Below are 19,955 nucleotides of genomic sequence, written 5' to 3'. Positions count from 1 at the left end.
TTTATGTGTTCATTATCCATCTCTCCACCTTTTTGCTCATTCAGCCTCGGTCCGTATGTAAACTATCTACTATTCATTTTAGATTTTTTCAGGCTAAAAGGTTGACTAGATCTGGGTTCATATGAAGCCATCTGCTCACAGTCTCTCCCAGAAAGGAGCCCATTGAGCAGAAACTGTCCTCTTCATGTTGGCTGCAAAATTATTGGGGGATCTGGGCTTTGAAAAGGAGATAGCTTGGAAGTAAGTTGCATTTTGAGGTCTCGCCTATCGTCTCTACTTTCCAAGCACACAGGGAAGTGAGCCAAGGCAAGATGGCAAAGAGCCACACGCAGGTGGTGCTCTGAAAGCATCCTCAGGTGGTGTAACTTATGGCATCTCTGAGGGCCCCTGCCTGCCACCTTAGTTCATTCTGCAGAATTCAGTGAACAGTCACTTTTAAGTGAGAGGTAGAATTTCTCAGGTCAAAAGAGGGATTAGTTGAGAAAAAAGGCAAGAGAAGAATGAGTCTGACAAGTGTGGGTGACTGAGTAGTTCGGTCTGATCTGAATGGAGGAGATAATACAGCAAGTAAGGAAAGGCATTTGAGGCCAAAGTGTAGAGTGCCTTTAATGCCAGAATTTGTTTTGGTCAGTAATGGGAAGACAGGATTAAAGTGATGTTTTAGGATGATGAACCCTCAACATCTCTCATCCCACATGTTCCTCTTACAATGCGCCACACAGATGGTTCCCATGGAGAGGTTCTGTGTCCCCTTATTCTGAATCTGGGTGAGCCTGTGACTACAATGGAAGTGATATCATGTGACTTCCAAGAGCAGATCACAAATGGTGATATGGTTCTGTCTTGTCCTCTTGGGATGGTCGTTCTTGGGACCCAGGCACTATGCTGTGAGGAAGCAAAGGCCACATGGAGAGGTGTTTGGCCAACAGCCTCGATGAAGTCCCAGTGTCACCTGCCAGACAGCTGAGTGAAGATTCCTCCAGATGATCCTAGTACCCAGTTGTAACCAGGCAGCTTAGCTTCAAACTGCATTAAAAAAATTTTTCCCCTTTTCCTTGGGTTTAAAGATATAACCTTGAAGCAAACTGCAGAAACCTTTTCTAGAGTCCACATCCCTCCCTTTCTCATTGTATATACTCCCTTCACATTTATCTAACTGTCTACTAGTATCTAATTATGTCTTCTTAGAAGTTCCAGGGGTCAATCCTGAGACACACAGACCAAGTCTGGAGACCCAGCTGCAAAGTTCCAGAGATTACTTCAAGGCAGCTAGTTAACAACCTGGCTGTTGTTGAAATGCCATCAGCCCAGGGTCCAGGTGGACCAGGACCCAAGATAGCCACTAGAATAAGACACACAGACATTGTACTCAGCCCAGTTCTTGCATGCCTTCCTTATCAAGTTTTCTCTTTTTAAGCCCCTGCCTTCTTCCTAAAAATAGAAGCCGTTAATTTGGATAGGAATCCAATTGCTTTCCCTTTACTATTTTTGGTTAATAAATTCTGTCTTTCTATTATACCTCACCCTTGTCAATTGGACTCTGTAAGAAGTGAGTGTTCGGTTACACAGTGATTGAGTCTCTCCCCGGCATCAAATCTCTCCCAGCCTTAAAGTCTTCCTAGCTGAGGCCCCAGCACTGGGGAGCAGAGACAAACTGTCCCAGGGCCTGTCTGAATTCATGACTGCCAGAAACCGTGAGCTAAGAAAATGATTAAAGTTTTAAGCCACAATTTTTTTGGTCATCACACAGCAATATATGTAACCAGAGTTTTTATCTGCCTACATAATATGAAGTGCAGAGGTTAGGGAGACTAAGAACACCAGAAAGTAAAGTTCTGTTGTAGTCCAGGGGCGCTAAAAGCCTGGACAGAAGAAGGCACTTGTAAAAGCAAAGAGTCTTTGCCAGACATATGGTATTGATTCCTAAATCTGGAACTGGGTTTTCTCCACATTGTTTGAAAGGACCAGGACCTGGCACTTGTAGTGGTGTGTTCATTCTTACAGTTTATTCAACAGATCTTTACTGGGTCTTCTAGGGGCCTGGCATGGTGCTAGGTCCCGAAAGTAAAGTAAAATAAATATTTAATTTATGTATTGTATTAGGGTCTTCCAGAGAAACCGAATCAATGGGATGGATGGATGGATAGGTAGATAAACAGGAGGGGATTTATTATGGAAATAAATTATGGAGGCTAAGAAGTCCCACAATTGCTGTCTGTAAGCTGAAGAACCAGTGAAGCCAATTGTGTGTTTCAGTTTGAGTCTAAAGGCTTGAGAACCAGAGGAGATGATGGTGTAACTCTCAGTCTGAGACAGAAGACCTAAGAACCTGAGGGGCCGCTGGTTAAGTCTTGGAGTTTGAAGGCCAAAAACCTGGAGTTTTGCTATCTGAGGCCAAGAGAAGATGGCTGTCCCAGGAGAGAGACTGAATCCATCTTTCCTTTGTCTTTTTGTTCTATCCAGGCCCTCAACAGATTGGATGGTGCCCACCCATACTGGTGAAGGAGATCTTCCTTACTCAGCTACTGATTGAAATGCCAGTCTCTTCTGGAAACTTTCGCACAGACATGCTCAGGAATAATGCTTTACTACCTATCTCTGTGTCCCTTAATCCAGGCAAGTTGGCACCTAAAACTAACCATCACAGCCACCAAAGAGTTTATATAAACCACAGGAAATTGATTGATTGGAGACAAGTTAGAACAAATACCAAATAGTAAAATATCAATGTAATGCAGCATGTAAACATCTAAACAGTGGTCAGCAATATTTGCATTAGGAATTGAGTGAAAGGAAATCCATGTTAGCAGGGGCAATCGAGGGAAATCTGTACAGTTTCATCAATTCAGAGGATCAACTCTGGTCTGGAAGTGAAACCCAAGTTTCAGTCCATTTTTCTGGTTCCCAGTTTTTAGCTTGAGCAGTCAACCTAGATAAAAACCACAGTCCCTTAAATTTGAGAAACATAAGTGCTTTCATGTGAATGATCTCATTTGTTCCTCCTAGTGTGTGTGTGTGTGTGTGTGTGTGTGTGTGTAGCAGGGACAGGAGAGGAGGGAGAGGGAGAGAAAGTAGCATGGAACTTTGTGGTAGTGAAGAGCATGGTCTGCATCAGAAAGACCTGATTTTAGCCCTGGCTGTCTTTGAGCAAATTATTTTTCCTTTTTCAGCTGCTATTTTCTCATCTGAAAATGACGATCAATTATAACAGTACTTCCCACATGGGTTTGTTGTAAAAATTAAGTGAGCTAATGTGTGTGAAATACTTTAGTGCTGAATAAATGTTGGCTTCTATTATATTTTGTTAAAAAACAACACAGGCTGGGTACGATAGCTCACGCCTGTAATCCTAGCATTTAGGGAGGCCAAGGCAGGAGGATTGCTTGAGTCCAGGGGTTTGAGACTAGCCTGGGCAACATAGTGAGAACCTGTCTCTACAAAATAAAATAAATTAGCCAGGCATGGTGGCACATGCCTGTAGTCCCAGCTACTCAAGAGGCTGAGGTGGGAGGATTGCTTGAGCCCAGGAGGTAGAGGTTGCAGTGAGCTGTGATCACACCACTGCACTCCAGCGTGGGTGACGGAGTGAGACCCTATCTCAAACAAACAAACAAAAAAACCCAAAACAAATAAAAAATCCAGTAAAGACAGAGATTCCTAAAATTCTACGATTCTAAAAACCAGTAGGGCTCACTGAATATAAGAGAGGCAAGCAAAAAATTACTCCAATATTTTGAGTTTGGGTAACCTGGAATATGGTTCATTTATTGAGTAAATAACTGAGTCCTAACTATGTGCCACACACTGTGTTAAGCACTTGGCGCTGTTCTCTTATGAAATCTTCACAATGAACTCTATTAACTCTATGAGATAGGTACTACCCCAGTCTCTACAAAAAATTAAAGAATTAGCCAGGCATGATGGCACATGCCTGAAGTCCCAGCTGCTAGGGAGGCTGAGGTGGGAGGATCACCTGAGCCTAGGAGGTTGAGGCTGCAGTGAAACCCTGTCCCCCCCACCACACCACCAAAAAAAAAAAAAAAAAAAAAGAAAAAGAAAAAGAAAAATGAAATGAAATGAAATTGAGGGACAAAGAAGTGAAAAATGAACCATATAGGACAATTTAGAGAAATATCTAGTTTGGGAAGACTAGGTAGGTAGACAGAAAGATGGAGATGGGATCAATGCCTGTTCATATATATAGAAAGATAACTATTGAGTATTTGAATGGCCAGGGTTCTAGACTTGAGTCATCTGTAGACAATGAATAGTTGAAAACCACAGGAATAGTAAACAGCCATTTACTAAATCATACTAAAGGAGACATGAAGAGAAACCAGTGAAGGAAACACAGTGGGATACCTTTTGCCAAGTATACAGTGAGCTTCAGTCAACGCAGTCTACTTCATAGTCATCCAAAAAGAAACAAATTATAGAGAATTGAAAAATATATGCTTAAGGAGGTTCCTGGTATCAGTCTGAAAGGAACCATTATATTTAGGTAGCTCAGGGGTTAGTGGCCTTGCCTGGACGTCATTATTTGCTTCCTTGCAGTTCCCAGGGTTTTCCAGCATCTATCTATGGAGTTCCAGTTTCAACCACCCTCTCAGACAAGTTAAAATTTTTTCTCCAAGAATGCTCTCTGTGCTTTCTCCTAAAGCATCTTAGTGTGTGCCTTCTCCATCCTTTTTTCTAGCACACATTTATTTTCAAATATTTTTAAAGACCTCTCTGTAGGAAAGGCGCTATAATAGCAGGTGTGATAAGAAAGGATGAGGAGGCCGGGCACGGTGACTCACGCCTGTAATCCCAGCACTTTGGGAGGCCAAGGCGGGCAGAACACAAGGTCAGGAGATAGAGACCATCCTGTCTAACACGGTGAAACCCTGTCTCTACTAAAAATACAAAAAAATTAGCCGGGCGTGGTGGTGGGCACCTGTAGTCCCAGCTACTCAGGAGGCTGAGGTAGGAGAATAGCGTGAACCCGAGAGGTGGACCTTGCAGTGAGCGGAGATGGCGCCACTGCACTACATCCTGGGTGACAGAGCGAGACTCTGTCTCAAAAAAAAAAAAAAAAGAAGGGATGAGGAGACAAAAATAAGTTTTACATGGTCTCTGCCCTCAATAGCTCTCAGGCAAGATGACTGCACAACCACGATCCATTATACAAAGTGATGGGCCATGAAAAAGACACAGTGCACTGGGATTCTAGAGAAAGCAGAGATCAGAGGAGGTTTCATAGAACTGGTAGTATGTTATCTAGGTCAGTATGTTATGTCCAGATATTTAAAATATGTCAATATATCTGTACGTATATATTATTTTTAAAATTAAAAAAGTCATTAATCTCAGGGCTGGAATAGATCTTGTGAGATTATCTAATTCAAAATGGTATCATTATATGTGTTTTACAGACATGGCAAGTGAGACTCAGAAAAATATGCTTGCTTGTGGTACTTTTGTGAATTTTAAAAAATTGTCATGAGATTGCTTGAAGACCTTAGGGATTTCATGTGCTCTGTCATATTCAGAATTGATCCATTCCATCAGTTGATTTTTAACTACGCAGGAAAATCCTTCCTAAAATTTGATTGGGTCCTATTTTAATTACCCAAGTTAAAGTTAAAGTGAACTTTTAGTCACATGGAGATCTCAGTCACATGGAGATCCCAGATTCATAGGATTTGGCAGTTTCAAACCAGATTTCTTCTACAGCTTTCTGACCCATGTCAAACATTTGCTGTAAGTGTTTCCACCCGGTTTTTGCAGTAACCATGAGATAGTCTTTGTTCTCTGGGTATAGCTGGCAAGAGTATGCAGCCATGACAAGTGACTGACAAAAACGACTGCATACAAGTAAAAACAAAGCACCCTTCTCTACAGCTGTCAGTGGGGTGATGCTTTCAAACCCTGCAAGGACATGGCCTCCTACTTGCATAGGACTCTTGCTTTCAATCATCATGTACATGATGGTAATTGCCACTTCAAACACATAGTAGCCATAGCTCATGTCACCAAAGTCTAAAATCCCAGACACTTGATATTCAGCATTTCCAGAGGCTGACTTCCTGGACTCTATTAAAATATTATGGTCATTAAGATCTCCATGATTGATACCTGAAAGTAGAAAAATCATGTAAAAACAGTTATTGAATATCCCAATTCATTCCCCTTCCATTTCTCTTTCATAGGGAAAGCCATAATTTGATAAGCAGTCAGAGATAAAGGGCTAGGCCCTATTTTTCTTGAAATAAAATAATTTCCTCTTAAAAGAATAAAAGCAGTTAATTTGGGGTGGTGGTTTTTTTCTTTGCTTCTCATCAATACAAGGCCAGAAGTTGGAGACTGCAGTTACTACAAATACCTGATTTTGGCCATTAGAAGAGTAAAGTGAAAAGAACTGCTTAAACCCAGAAATGTTTAAAAAGAATAGAAACATTCACATTGTTAGAAGAAACAGAGTCCTAGAATGGACCAGATTTACCTTTATTTTCATCTAGGATTTTATTTTATTTTTTTAATTTTTATTCTTTGAGACGGAGTCTCACTCTGTTGCCCAGCTGGAGTACCGTGGCACAGTCTTGGCTCACTGCAACCTCCGTCTCCTGGGTGCAAGCAATTCTCCTGCCTCAGCCTCCTGAGTAGCTGGATTACAGGGTGCGCCACCACGCCCAGCTAATTTTTGTATTTTTAGTAGAGACAGAGTTTCACCATGTTGGCCAGGCTGCTCTCGAACTCCTGACCTCAAATGATCTCCCCGCCTCAGCCTCCCAAAGTGCTGGGATTACAGGCCTGAGCCACCGTGACTGGCCTCAGCTAGGATTTTAAACAAAATTTTCTGATAACATGGTAATTCTAAATTTCCCTTTTTTTGATTACTAAAATAGGTGGTGATATTTTAAGTCAGTACTATTCAAAGTGGGGTCCGTGGCCAGTGCTGGTCTACAAAATGTTACTCGTCTCCATGAGATAAGAACAGAGTTGAGAGTGTTTAGAAAATTTTACAGTGATATGACATCCAAGAGTGTGATCAGTGTCCTTGTGTCATTGAACGGAGTGTACACGAGTTCAAGTTTTGTCAAACTCCCATGGTTAGTTGCATGTGGCACGAACGGTAAGTGAATCATGCACAGTAGGACCATATGCCAGACTGTAATGGGTTGGGGGAGAAAAACCCACACTTGTCTTTTACCATAGATAGTCTAAGAAGCACGGATTTAAGCCACCGACTAAAGATTAGTAAGAGATGTAAATGGCCATGAGCAATGAAGCCCTGAGTCATATACATGATATAAAGTATATAATTTTAACTTTTAAATATAATGCTGACTTTTTCTATGTGATTTAGGATTGTGTAAATCATGCTTAAGCAATGTAACATAGTGGGCACATAGAAGCAATATTACTGTAAATCATAGATTTTAAACTACGTATTTCTGAAATTGGGATATATTATATAATTGACTCAAAAATATATAAGGTAAAATTTGACCGGGCGCAGTGGCTCATGCCTGTAATCCCTTTGGCCACTTTGGGAGGCCAAGGCAGATGGATTGCTTGAGTCTAGGAGTTCGAGACCAGCCTCTCCAACATAGTGAAACGCTGTTTCTATTAAAAATACAAAATTTAGCCAGCATGGTGGTGGACACCTGTAGTCCCAGCTATTCAGGAGGCTGAGGCAGGAGAATCACTTGAACCTGGGAGGCAGAGATTGCAGTGAGCTGAGATTACATCACTGCACTCCAGCCTGGGCAAGAGCGAGACTCTATCTCAAAAAAATTTTATATACATATATATATATGATAAAATTTGACAGAAATACAAGCAAAAAATAGGCAATCTGCAATCATAGTAGGATTAAAATATACTTTAACATGTGCTTTACTCAATAATTGTTGGAAAAAAGCAGACAAAAATGTAAGTGAAAGTTACAGAAAATTTAAAAATGATTAACAAACTTGACCTAATGGGCATATAACTTTATACCCAACACTGCAGAATACACTTTCTTTTAAGGCACACATGAACCATTCATAAAAATTTACCAAATACCACATGATAAAAGTACATTTGAAATGACTGAAATCATATAGAGGTTGATCTGTCTAATATCTAGTAGCCACTAGACATATGTGGCTATTGAAATTCATTAAGATTCAAACTGGAGGGCCAGATGTGGTGATTCACGCCTGTAATCCCAGCAGTTTGGGAGGCTTAGGTGGGCAGATCACTTGAGGCCAGGAGTTCAAGACCAACCTGGCCAACATGGCAAAACTCCATCTCTACTAAAAATACAAAAGTTACCTGGCATGGTGGTGCATAATTCCAGCTACTAGGGAGGCTGAGGCATGAGAATCACTTGAACCCAGGAGGCTGAGGTTGCAGTGAGCCGAGATCATGCCGCTGAACTCCAGCCTGGGCAACAGAGTGAGACTCTGTCTTAAAAAAACAAAAACAAAAACAAAAAACAGGATTCAAGCTGGGTGCATTGGCTTACGCCTGTAATCCCAGCACTTTCAGAGGCTGATGTGGGAGGATCGCTTGCAGCCAGTAGTTCAAGACCAGCCTGGGCAACATAGTGAGACTCCATTTCTATATAAAAAAAAGTCTGCTGGGTATGGTAAAGCATGCCTGTAGCCCCAGCTATAAAAAAAATTTTTTTAGGTCAGTAAGATTAAATAAAATTGAAAGTCCTAAGGAATATCCTTAGCAGCACTAGCCACATTTCAAATGCCCATAGCCACATAAGAGCTATTGTATTGAACAACACAGATATAGAACATTTCCTTCACTGAAGAAATTCCTACTGGACAGCACTAATATAAAGTATGTTCTCTGATCACAATGTAATTACAGTAGAAATCAACAATAAAATATAACCAAAAAAGTTCATCATATTTTGGGGAACAGGATTTACACTTCTAAATACCTATGAATAATAATATAAAAAAAGTAGCCAGGCATGGTGGCACACACCTGTGGTCACAGCTACCTGGGTGGCTGTAGCAGGAGAATCTCTTGAACCCAGGAGGTGGAGGTGGCAGTGAGCTGAGATCGCACCACTGCACTCCAGCCTGGGTGACAGAGCAAGACTCCAGCTCAAAAAATAAATAAATAAATAATGGGCGAATGTCATGGTTTGTGAATTACATCGCAATAAAGCTGTAGAAAATAACAGGGGTCTGGTGCACTTGCTCATGTAATCTTAGTGCTTTGGGAAGCCAAGGTGGGAGGGTCACTTGAGCCCAGGAGTTTGAGGCCAGTCTGAACAATGTAGAGAGACCCTATCTCTACAAAAATAAAAATATTCACCAGGCATGATGGTGGATAGCTCAGTCCCAGCTACTTGGGAGTCTGAGGTGGGAGGATCGCTTGGGCCCAGGAGGTCGAAGCTGCAGTGAGCTGTGATCGCACCACTGCACTCCAGCCTGGTGACAGAGCAAGACTGCCTCAAAAAAAAAAATTTAGAATTACACATCCAAACATACCGTACCATGAAAAGACAAGCCACAGAATGGGATAAAATATTTGTAACATAGATAACTAGCAAAGGACTCATATCCAGAATATATTTAGCATTTCCACAAATCAATGAGAAAAAAATAATTTCAATAGAAAAAAGGCCAAAGACTTGATTTGGCACTTCTCAAGAATATATTTCAAATGGCCAATAAATAGGGAGATGGATTTTAAAACCATGATGTGATGATAAACTATTATCTACAAATCAGATTGAGAAAAATTTTAAAAGTCTGACCACACCAAGGGTGTAGAACAATGAAAACTTTTACACTCTGCTAGCTGTAGTACAAATTCATAGAACCACTTTTGAAAACGTTGGTATTATCCAGTGAAGCTGAATATAGACATGTCCTATGACCTAGCAATCCTACCCCAAGGTATACACTCAAAGACTAATGAACATGTATACTGAGACTCAAGCATGTTCACGGCACCACTGTTCTTCTTAGCCCCAAATAAGAAACAACCCAAGTATCTTTTAAGAGTAGAATAATGTGTGGTATATTAGAGAATAAAATATTCTACAGTTATAAAAGTTAACCAACTCTAGCATATGCAATGACACAAAGAATCTTACAAAAGTAGTATTGAGAAAAAAAAGGGAAGACAAGTGAATATATATGGTAGAGAGGCAGAGTAGGAGCAGGGAGACCAGTTACAAGGCTACTGCAATCATCCGGATCATAGGCTCTCCTTTGAAGAAAGAAGGGATAGAATTTGACTGGATTTGTGACATGAGAGAAAGCACAAAGTGAAGCCTATGACTCCTAACTTTTTGTCCAGATTAACTAGGTGAATGGTGGATACAACTTTAATGAGATGAAGAAGACTGGGGGAAAAACAGGTTTGAAGGGAAAAAATCAACACTGTTTTTATGCTATAACTTACACTGTGTTTACACAGAGTAAGGAAACACTGAGAAACATATACTGCCTATCTTAGGCCTTGATAGAAATGCCCTTCGGTTCCTTGCCCTTTTTTTTTTGAGACAGATTTCGCTCTGTTGCGCAGGCTGGAGTGCAGTGGCACGACCTAGGCCCACTGCAACCTCCACCTCTAGGGTTCAAGCAATTCTTCTGCCTCAGCCTCCAAGTAGCTGAGACTACAGGCACACATCACCATGCCCAGCTAGTTTTTGCAATTTTATTAGAAACGGGGTTTCACCACGTTGGCCAGGCTAGTCTCAAACTCCTGACCTCAAGTGATCCACCCACCTCAGCCTCCCAAAGTGCTGGGATTACAGCTGGGAGCCACCACACCCAGCCAGTTCCTTGCCTTTGACCAGTACTTAATGCTGGATGAAAAGGCTGGTTATATCTAGATATATACCCTAGAGAAACACTTGTCTGTGTACACAGGGAGATATATACTAGAGCAGTGGTTCCCAACCTTTTTGGCATCAGGGACTGGTTTCATGGAAGACAATTTTTCCATGGACAGGAGACAGGGGAAGGATGGTTTTGGGATAAAACTGTTCCACCTCAGATCATCAGGCATTAGATTCTCACTTAGATCCCTTGCTCGTGCAGTTCACAGTAGGGTTTGCGCTCCTATGAGAATCGAATGCTGCTGCTGATAGGAGGCAGAGCTCAGGCGGTAATGCTTGCTTTCCCTCTGCTCACCTCCTGTTGTGTGGCCAGTTGCTGGGGTTTGGGGACCCCTGTACTAGAGGGTTCATTGCAGCATAAGTTATGTAGCAAAGAAATGGGAAGCAACCTAAAATTCCATTAACAAGAGAATGGACCAAAAAATTATAGTACATGCAAATAAATTATGGTATATTCATACTATGGAATACTATTTAGCAATTAAAACTAATTAACTAAATTAAAACTACAAATATTCATATGGATCAATCTGCAAAACATGTTGAACAGAAAAGGCAGGTTGCAGAATAATAATACACAGTGTGATACCATTGATATAAAGTTTGAAAAACACAAATCCTACTATAAATAATTTATAAATCATACATATGTAATGTGCAAATTTAATGGGAAGAAGAGAGGTAGACTCATGTAAAGTTTAGAGGAGGCTTCAAATGTAGCAATTTTGAGGAAAGTAAAAATATTATTATTTAAAAAGCAATAGGAGCAAATATGGCAAAATTTTAAGATTTGATAAAGCTAAATTGTACCTCCATACTTTTCTGATGATATGAAATTTGACAGTTTAAATATCAAGAAAAATACTTCATTGGGAGAATACTCACATTCTCGAAAATGACTTAATTTGGTCATTACTTCCTCCTTGAACAGATGAATGACATGCTCAACAATCTCTCGGTTTCGATTCTGGCCCAGGGCATACAGGTATTTCTCCAGAAGAGGAACATTTTTCAGATTCCAGATGAAGTTCTCCCGATGAAGACTACTTAACTTTGGGTGATGGAATTTCTAAATCAAAAGTGAGATATTCTTAGTCTCTTGACAGAGCAACCACTGCTGAGAGAGGTGGGAGGTGCTGCACATTCATTTTTTTTTTTTTTTTGAGACAGAGTCTTACTCTGCCGACCAGGCTGGAGTGCAGTGGCATGATCTCGACTCACTGCAACCTCCACCTCCTGGGTTCAAGCGATTCTTCTGCCTCAGCCTCCTGAGTAGCTGGGATCACAGGCATATGTCACCATGCCTGGTTAATTTTTTTTTTTTTTGTATTATTAGTAGAGACAGGGTTTCACCATGTTGGCCAGGCTGGTCTCAAACTCCTGACCTCAGGTGATCCACCCACCTGGGCCTCCCAAAGTGCTGGGATTACAGGTGTGAGCCACCATGCCCGGCTGGTGCTACACATGTTTAATCAACCAGATCTTGTGAGAACTCACTCACTATCACAAGAGATCTGCTGTTTCAGAAGACTACCTGCTCTAGACTGGCCAAGGAGTCTGTGAGGGAGAGAGCTGGCATTCTCTCATGGTCATTGACTTGCCCCATTTACTTTAACTCACAACATAGTAAGCCTTCATATCTGTGCAGGATCTCTCAGTTTGGGGAGCACATTCCCAGCTCACTTGATCCTCATAATTATGTAAAGATAGGCATTATTGCCCACAGCTTACAAAAGAAATTGGAGGCAGCTCTAAAGAACTCTGTTCTCACCCATGCCCCTTGTAACCTCTCTGACTTCATCTTCTACTGCCTTTGCTCACCTACTCCAACACCCTGGCCTCCCTGATGTTCAAGGAACATGCTAGGCATGTTCCCACGTCACAGCCTTTTGCTTCTGCTGTTTCCCTTTTTGGGGATGCCCTTCACCAGATATCCACATGGTTAGTGCCGTCATTTCTACCAGATCTTTACTCAAAAAACACCTTCTCTGTGAGAATGTCCTGACCACTCCTTCTAGAATTTCAACCCTCTCTCTGATATTTTGTACCTGTCGTCTCTGCTTATTTTTTCTTCTTACCACTTATTGCTAACATTTGTCATAGTTCACTTACTTATTTTACTGTCTACTCTCACTAGAATATAAGCTCCATGCGGGGTAGGGCTGTTTTTTGTCTGTTTTGTTCACTCCTGTATCCCCACACCTAGAACAGTGCCTGGCACATTGAAGGCACTGCTTGAGCAATATTTGCTGAATTAAAGGATGTTCTTAGAATAAAAAAATTCTGGAATTGGAAGGGCCTTTAGACTTTGACCACTCTATCTAAAGTTGTAAATAATTTTCACTATCATTGCACGAATGGGGAAAAAGGTTCATAGAGGGATAATGACTTGTTATTATAAGGCTGAGGGAGGACCTGGATCTTGTGACCCACAGTTGAGACCTCTTTCACAGAGTGAATGCTGGAAGATGCTTTGATGGTCATCCAGTGAAGTTGATTTCAAACTTTTTTGCACGACTTGCAGTAAGAAATATATTTTACATCATAACTCCAGTATACAGGCACACACATATAAAGAAAAAGTCTCAGTAAACAACACTTAGACCATTACATGTGACATATTCTGGTGTTTTTAAAAATTATATTCTGGCTGGGCGTGGTGGCTCATGCCTGTAATCCCAGCACTTTGGGAGGCCGAGGTGGGTGGATCATTTGAGGTCAGGAGTTCGAGACCAGCCTGGCCAACATGGTGAAACCCCGTCTCTACTAAAAATACACAAAATTAGCCAGGCATGGTGGTGGGTGCCTGTAGTCCCAACTACCTGGGAGGCTGAGGCAGGAGCATCGCTTGAACCTGGGAGGCGGAGGTTGCAGTGAGCCGAGATCGCACCACCGCACTTCAGCCTGGGTGACAGAGTGAGACTGTCTCAAAAAATATATATATATATAAATAAAATTTTAAAATTATATTTCTTTTAAAAGTTCCTCTAGGCTGGGCACGGTGGCTCACACCTGTAATCCTAACACTTTGGGAGGCCGAGACGGGCAGATCACGAGGTTAGGAGATCGAGACCATCCTGGCTAACACGGTGAAACCACATCTCTACTAAAAAATACAAAAAATCAGCTGGGTGTAGTGGCGGGCGCCTGTAGTCCCAGCTACTTGGGAGGCTGAGGTAGGAGAATGGTGTGATTCTGGGAGGCAGAGCTTGCAGCAAGCCGAGATCGTGCCACTGCACTCCAGCCTGGGCGACAGAGTGAGACTCCATCTCAAAAATAAATAAATAAATAAATAAAAATTAAAAAAAAAAGTTCCTCTAAATGGATTTCAATACTCACTATTATGATCGGGAGTTTGAGAACCTTCCCCTGATAATTCTCTTATCAGTAGCATTTTCTTGCTAAATAGGTCATGTAGCCTGTTTGAATACTTCTTGATATGGTTTGGATCTGTGTCCCCACCAAATCTCATGTCGAACTGTAATCCCCAATATTGGAGGTGGGGCCTGGTGGGAGGTGATTGGATCATAGGGGTGATTTCTTATGAATGGTTTAGCACTATCCTTTGGTGCTGTTCTTGTGACAGTGAGTGAGTTCTCATGAGATCTGTTTTTTGTTGATGTTGTTGTTTGTTTGTTTCTGAGGCAGAGTCTCTCTCTGTTACCCAGGTTGGAGTGCAGTGGCATGATCTTGGCTCACTGCAATCTCTGCCTCCTGGGTTCAAGCGATACTCCTGCCTCAGCCTCCTCAGTATCTGGGATTACAGGCACCCACCACCACGCCCAGCTAATTTTTGTGTTTTTAATAGAGATGGGGTTTTACCATGTTGGCCAGGCTAATCTCGAACTCCTGACCTCAAGAAGCCTGCAGAAATTTGCATAAGTAAAAAGGAGCCAAGCGCTAATAGCCAAGACAATGGGGAAAAGTTCTTGAAGTCATTTCAGAGACTTGTGGCAGCCCCTACCATCACAGGCCTGGAGGGTTAGGAGGACAGGATGGTTTTGTGGGCCAGGCCCAGGGCCCTGCTGCCCTATACAGCCTTGGGATATTGCTCCCCACATCCCAGTTGTGCCAGCTCAAGCCATGGATCAAAGGGGTATGATACAGGTACAGCTTGGACCACTGCTTCAGAAAGTGCAAGCTAGAAGCCTTGGTGGCTTCCAAGTAGTGTTAAGCATGTGGGTGCACAGAGTGTAAAACCTGAGGCTTGGGAACCTCTGCCTGGATTTCAGAGGATGTATGGAAAAGCCTGGATGTTCAGGCAGAAACCTGCTGCAGGGGTGGAGCCCTCACGGAGAACCTCTACTAGGGCAGTGTGGAGGAGAAATGTGGGCTTGGAGCCCCCACACAGAGTCCCCACTGCCTAGTGAAGTTGTGAGAAGAGGGCCACCATCCTCTAGACCCCAGAATGGTAGATCCACTAGCAGTTTGCACCCTGTCCCTGGAAAAGCCACAGGCACTCAGCACCAGCCCTTGAGAGCAGCCACAGGGGCTGAACATTGCAAAGCAACAGGGGTGGGGCTGCCCCAGGCTTGGGAGCCCACCCTTTGCATCAGTCTGCCTTGGATGTGGGACATGGAGTCAAAGGAGATTATTTTGGAGCTTTAAGATTTAATGACTGCCCTGCTGGGTTTTGGACTTGCATGAGGCCTGTAGTCCCTTTCTTTCGGCTGATTTCTCCCTTTTGGAACAGGAGTGTTTACCCAATGCCTATACTCCCATTGTATCTTAGAAGTAAACACCTTGTTTTTGATGTTATAGGCTCATGGGCAGAAGGGTACTTGTCTTGTCTCAGGTGAGACTTTGGACTGTGGACTTTTGAGTTAATGCTAGAATGAGTTAAAATTTTGGGGGACTGTTGAAAAAGGATGATTGTATTTTGCATTGCAAGAAGGACATGACATTTGGGAGGACAGGGGCAGAATAATATGGATTGGCTCTGTGTCCTCACCAAATCTCATGCTAAACTGTAATCCCCAGTATTGGAGGTGGGGCCTGGTAGGAGGTGATGGGATCATGGGGGTGGTTTCTCATGAATGGTTTAGCACCATCCTCTTGAGGCTGCTCTCACGACAGTGAGTGCATTCTCATGAAATCTGTTGTTTAAAGGTATGCAACACCCCTGGCTTGCTCTCTCTTGTTCCTGCCCCTGCCATTTAAGACACCTGCTCCCACTTTGCCTTCCGCCATGATTAGAAGCTTCCTGAGGCCTCCTCAGAAGCAGAAGCCACTATGCTTCCTGTATAGCCTGCAGAAGCACGAGCCAATTAAACCCATTTTCTTTATAGATTACCCAGTCTCAGGTATTTCTTTATAGCAATTCGAGAATGGACTAACACACTTCCCATGGTAGGTACTTTTTACCCTTATTGAGATGGCTTTGTGTTCTTCCTTTTGTGCAGTTAAAATCTGCCTCTGCCTCTCTAATAGTATCCATACTACTGGTTCCAACTATGACCTCTGGGCCCATCTGGAACAGGATTAGTCCTCCAGATTTTTGAGGATAGTACTCCTGCTCCCTCGGAGTCCTTTCCCTCTCTCTCTCTTTTTTCTTTTTTTTTTCTGAGACAGAGTCTCACTCTGTTGCCCAGGCTGGAGTCCAGTTGCACAATCTCAGCTCACAGCAACCTTTGCCACCAAGGTTCAACTGATTCTCATGCCTCAGCCTCCCAAGTAGCTGAAATTACAGGCATGTGTCACCATGCTCAGTTAATTCTTTAGTATTTTTAGTAGAGACGGGGTTTTATCATGTTGGCCAGGCTGGTCTGGAACTCCTGGCCTCAAGTGATTCACCCACCTCAGCCTCCCAAAGTGCTGAGATTACAGGCATGAGCCACCGCACCCAGCTTTGGAGTCTTCTCTTTTTTTTTTTTTTTTTTGAGACGGAGTCTCACTCTGTCACCCAGGCTGGAGAGCAATGGCGCGATCTCAGTTCACTGCAACCTCCATCTCCCAGGCTCAAACGATTCTCCTGCCTCAGCCTCCACAATAGCTGGGATTACAGGCGCACACCACCACACCCAGCTAATTAAAAAAATTTTTTTTTAGTAGAGACAGGGTTTCACCATGTTGGCCAGGCTGGTCTTGAACCGGAGTCTTCTCTTTTGTACATTTAACATCCTGTGTGTTAAATGCCAATGCAGATCACAAAAACACGCATAGTAAGCACTGAAAAAACACTGTTAGGAGCTATTACTTTTGGAGAGTGGGATTGTGGAGGAATGGAGATGATGGTGGGGAGAAAAAATTTTCATTTCATACCTTTCAGTACTGTTTGAAATTTTAACTGTGCATATTTATTATTTTTATTTTTAAAGGAAGTAAAATAGCTGGGCGTCATGGCTCATGTCTATAATCCCAACTAGTTGGGAGGCTGTGGTGAGAGGATCGTTTGAGCTCAGACTACCCTGGGCAACATAGTGAGATCTCACCTCATTAAAAAAAAAAAGAAGAAGAAAGGAAGTGAAATATAATATTCTAGTTGGGTTTCCAGTGGAACGACAGTCTACTCGGGGAAGGCTCTGAGTCAGCTTCTGAAATGATGGCACGATTGACCCACGCAGCCGTAGAACTTCTCAGCTCTAGTATGGGGTACTGGGAAGAATCCTGGGGTTGAGTCAGACAGATCTAGGTTCAACTGGCTCTACCACTTAATATCCCAGATTTTAGTTTCCTTAGATAGCAAAATCAAGCTATCAATTACCAGCTTTACAATCAATTGTGGATTCACTAAGACATGAAATGAAAACTTCATACATATAGGTGCTCAATACATGTTTGTTAAAATCAGTGTTGTCCTTGATCTGCCTGACTTCTCTGGCTTTTCTATCCACTTGGCTCCTTGCTACACCAACCTGAATTCTTGATAATTGAATCAGCACTCTTTATTAGCCTATCTTAGCTCTCCTCTTCTTATTAGGTTGGTGCAAAAGTAATTACAGTGTTGCAATTAAAATGGCAAACCCGCAATTACTTTTGCACCAATCAAATAACTCCCTCATTCTCCACCCCATACCCCAGCTCCCATTTCCCATGCATCTTGTTTCCTCTAGTACAAAGCTTTGACCACAATCATACTCATAAGCCTGTCCTATATTTTCTTCTTTCTTATAATTAATGAAATCTCCTGAGATTGACTTCTAGCCCATCTGTGGACCAAATGGCAACCAAATTCCAGTACTAGTTGGTCCCTTCACTTGTTAACTCCTCAGTTCTGGCCCCTACAATCCCCAGAACTCCTGCCTACTTTGGATCCCACAGGCCTACCTGACCAACTGCTGGAAGCTTCAATGGCCCAACCATGTCCCCAGCACAGCAGCCACAGCCTCGGCCATGCCTACATGACTAAAATACCACACTTGTTTATTATCTTTCATAGACTCTACAGTTCTTAGTACTTATAGAAAAACTAAGAACTCAGCTCCTGCAAAGTCATGGGGTGAGACTGGGTGAGGGGATGAGCAACAGGAATAATGCATGATAAAATGCATGTAATGCCAAATGAAGAATGTTTGGTTCCCTCTAGAGCTCCCTTGTCCTCTGTAAGACAACTTAAAGTAAGTTGCACAGCAGAGCAGCAGGTGGCTAAATGCATAGCAGAAGTGACACACTGTCAGCAATGATGTGGTGCTATTTCCCTCTGAAACTGTATTGCTTTTTCAGAATATAGCAGGAAAAGTTGAAAGTTCAGTGGCCATAGGCATATGAATGAAGCCCACAGTTAGGGCAGAAGGAAAGATTACTGGTAAAGGAAAACTATTATGCAACAGACAGTCATTTAAACCTCAATAGTAGGTTTAAGTCTGAGGAAGGTAGACAGACTTTAGTGAGCACTACAATCAGTTCAAAGGTTTTTGTTTTTGTTTCTGTGTTTTTTCGAGACGTTGTCTCACTCTTTCACCCAGGCTGGAGTGCAGTGGTGTGGTCTTGCCTCACTGCAACCTCCGCCTCCTGGGTTCAAGTGATTCTCTTTGCCTTAGCCTCCCAAGTAGCTGGGACTACAGGCACCTGCCACCACGCCCAGATAATTTTTGTATTTTTAGTAGAGATGGGGTTTCATTATGTTGGCCAGGCTGGTCTGAAACTCCTGACCCCAAGTGATCCACCTACCTTGGCCTCCCAAAGTGCTGGGATTATAGGAGTGAGCCACTGTGCCTGGTCCAGTTCAAAGGTTTTTCTAAATAAAATTAATATGTGAAGAAAATTTCCTAAAAATATATTAATTAGAATGGGCTATTTAAATCCAACTTATATTATTGTGAACAAATTAACATTTTAACGAAAGTCCACAAATGAATTTGCTCAAACTTAATTGAAAACTGTTTTGACGGAAATGTTTAATATGTTTACCACCAAACCCTTGCAGAAGCTCAATAAGTATTTGTTGAATAAACGGATAGAGTGCAATATAAAATGGTGATTATTGTAAGTATAGAAAAAGGTCTGTGGGTTTGTAAACATATGCTGAGCACCAAGTATGCCCCTGGGGCTGTGGAATAGCGTGGCACATGGAATAAATGGTTCAGAGAATGTCATCTCTGGATGATGGAATTAGTGGTAACTTAATTTTTCTTTGTATTTTTATCTGGTTTTCTTTAAATAATGGATCACGGAAGGATTTTGAGTCAGAAAAAAAGGTTACAATATTTCTATTTGAGGATCTAAGGATAAATGAATACTATTTACACTGCAACAGGGGCTTCAGTTTTTTGTTTTTTTTTAGACAGAGTCTCGCTCTGTCTTGCCCAGGCTGGAGTGCAGTGGTGCAATCTCGGCTCACTGCAGCCTCTGCCTTCTGGGTTCAAGTGATTCTCCTGTCTCAGCCTCCCCAGTAGCTGGGATTACAGGCGCCCGCCACCACATCTGGCTAATTTTTGTATTTTTAGTAGATGGGGTTTCGCCATGTTGGCCAGCTGGTCTCTAACTCCTGACCTCAGGTGATCCACCCGCCTTGGCCTCCCAAAGTGCTGGGATTATAGGCGTAAGCTACTGCGCCTGGCCGGGTCTTCAGTTTTTGGCCAAGAAGGGTGTAATGGGGGGTTTACCCTCCTGCCAGAAAAAGCAAAAACAGTGGACAAAATACGTTAAGACACTGGTTTTCAAGTTA

General features: G+C 42.4%; 1 protein-coding gene across 2 annotated transcripts in view; it reads right to left on the bottom strand.

The window, feature by feature from the left end:
* Positions 1–1,715: 1,715 nt before the first annotated feature.
* HYKK (hydroxylysine kinase) overlaps positions 1,716–19,955 on the bottom strand; it is a 31,498-nt gene continuing 13,258 nt past the window's right edge. The window contains exons 4-5 of one of the 2 annotated variants that reach the window (XM_054531687.2): positions 11,735–11,918; positions 1,716–2,929 (exon numbers count right to left, since the gene is read on the bottom strand). In XM_054531687.2, coding sequence (XP_054387662.1) covers positions 2,925–2,929; positions 11,735–11,918 — 189 coding nt within the window. In that variant the 3' untranslated portion in view covers positions 1,716–2,924. Of the gene's footprint in view, positions 2,930–4,287; positions 6,118–11,734; positions 11,919–19,955 lie in introns of those variants that run through there. The other variant, XM_002825722.5, reaches the window with a different exon arrangement.

Source organism: Pongo abelii, chromosome 16 (assembly GCF_028885655.2).
Source record: "Pongo abelii isolate AG06213 chromosome 16, NHGRI_mPonAbe1-v2.0_pri, whole genome shotgun sequence".
NCBI lineage: Eukaryota > Metazoa > Chordata > Mammalia > Primates > Hominidae > Pongo > Pongo abelii.
Note: the sequence above shows the minus strand (reverse complement) of the source record. Positions and strands in the feature narration are given on the sequence as shown.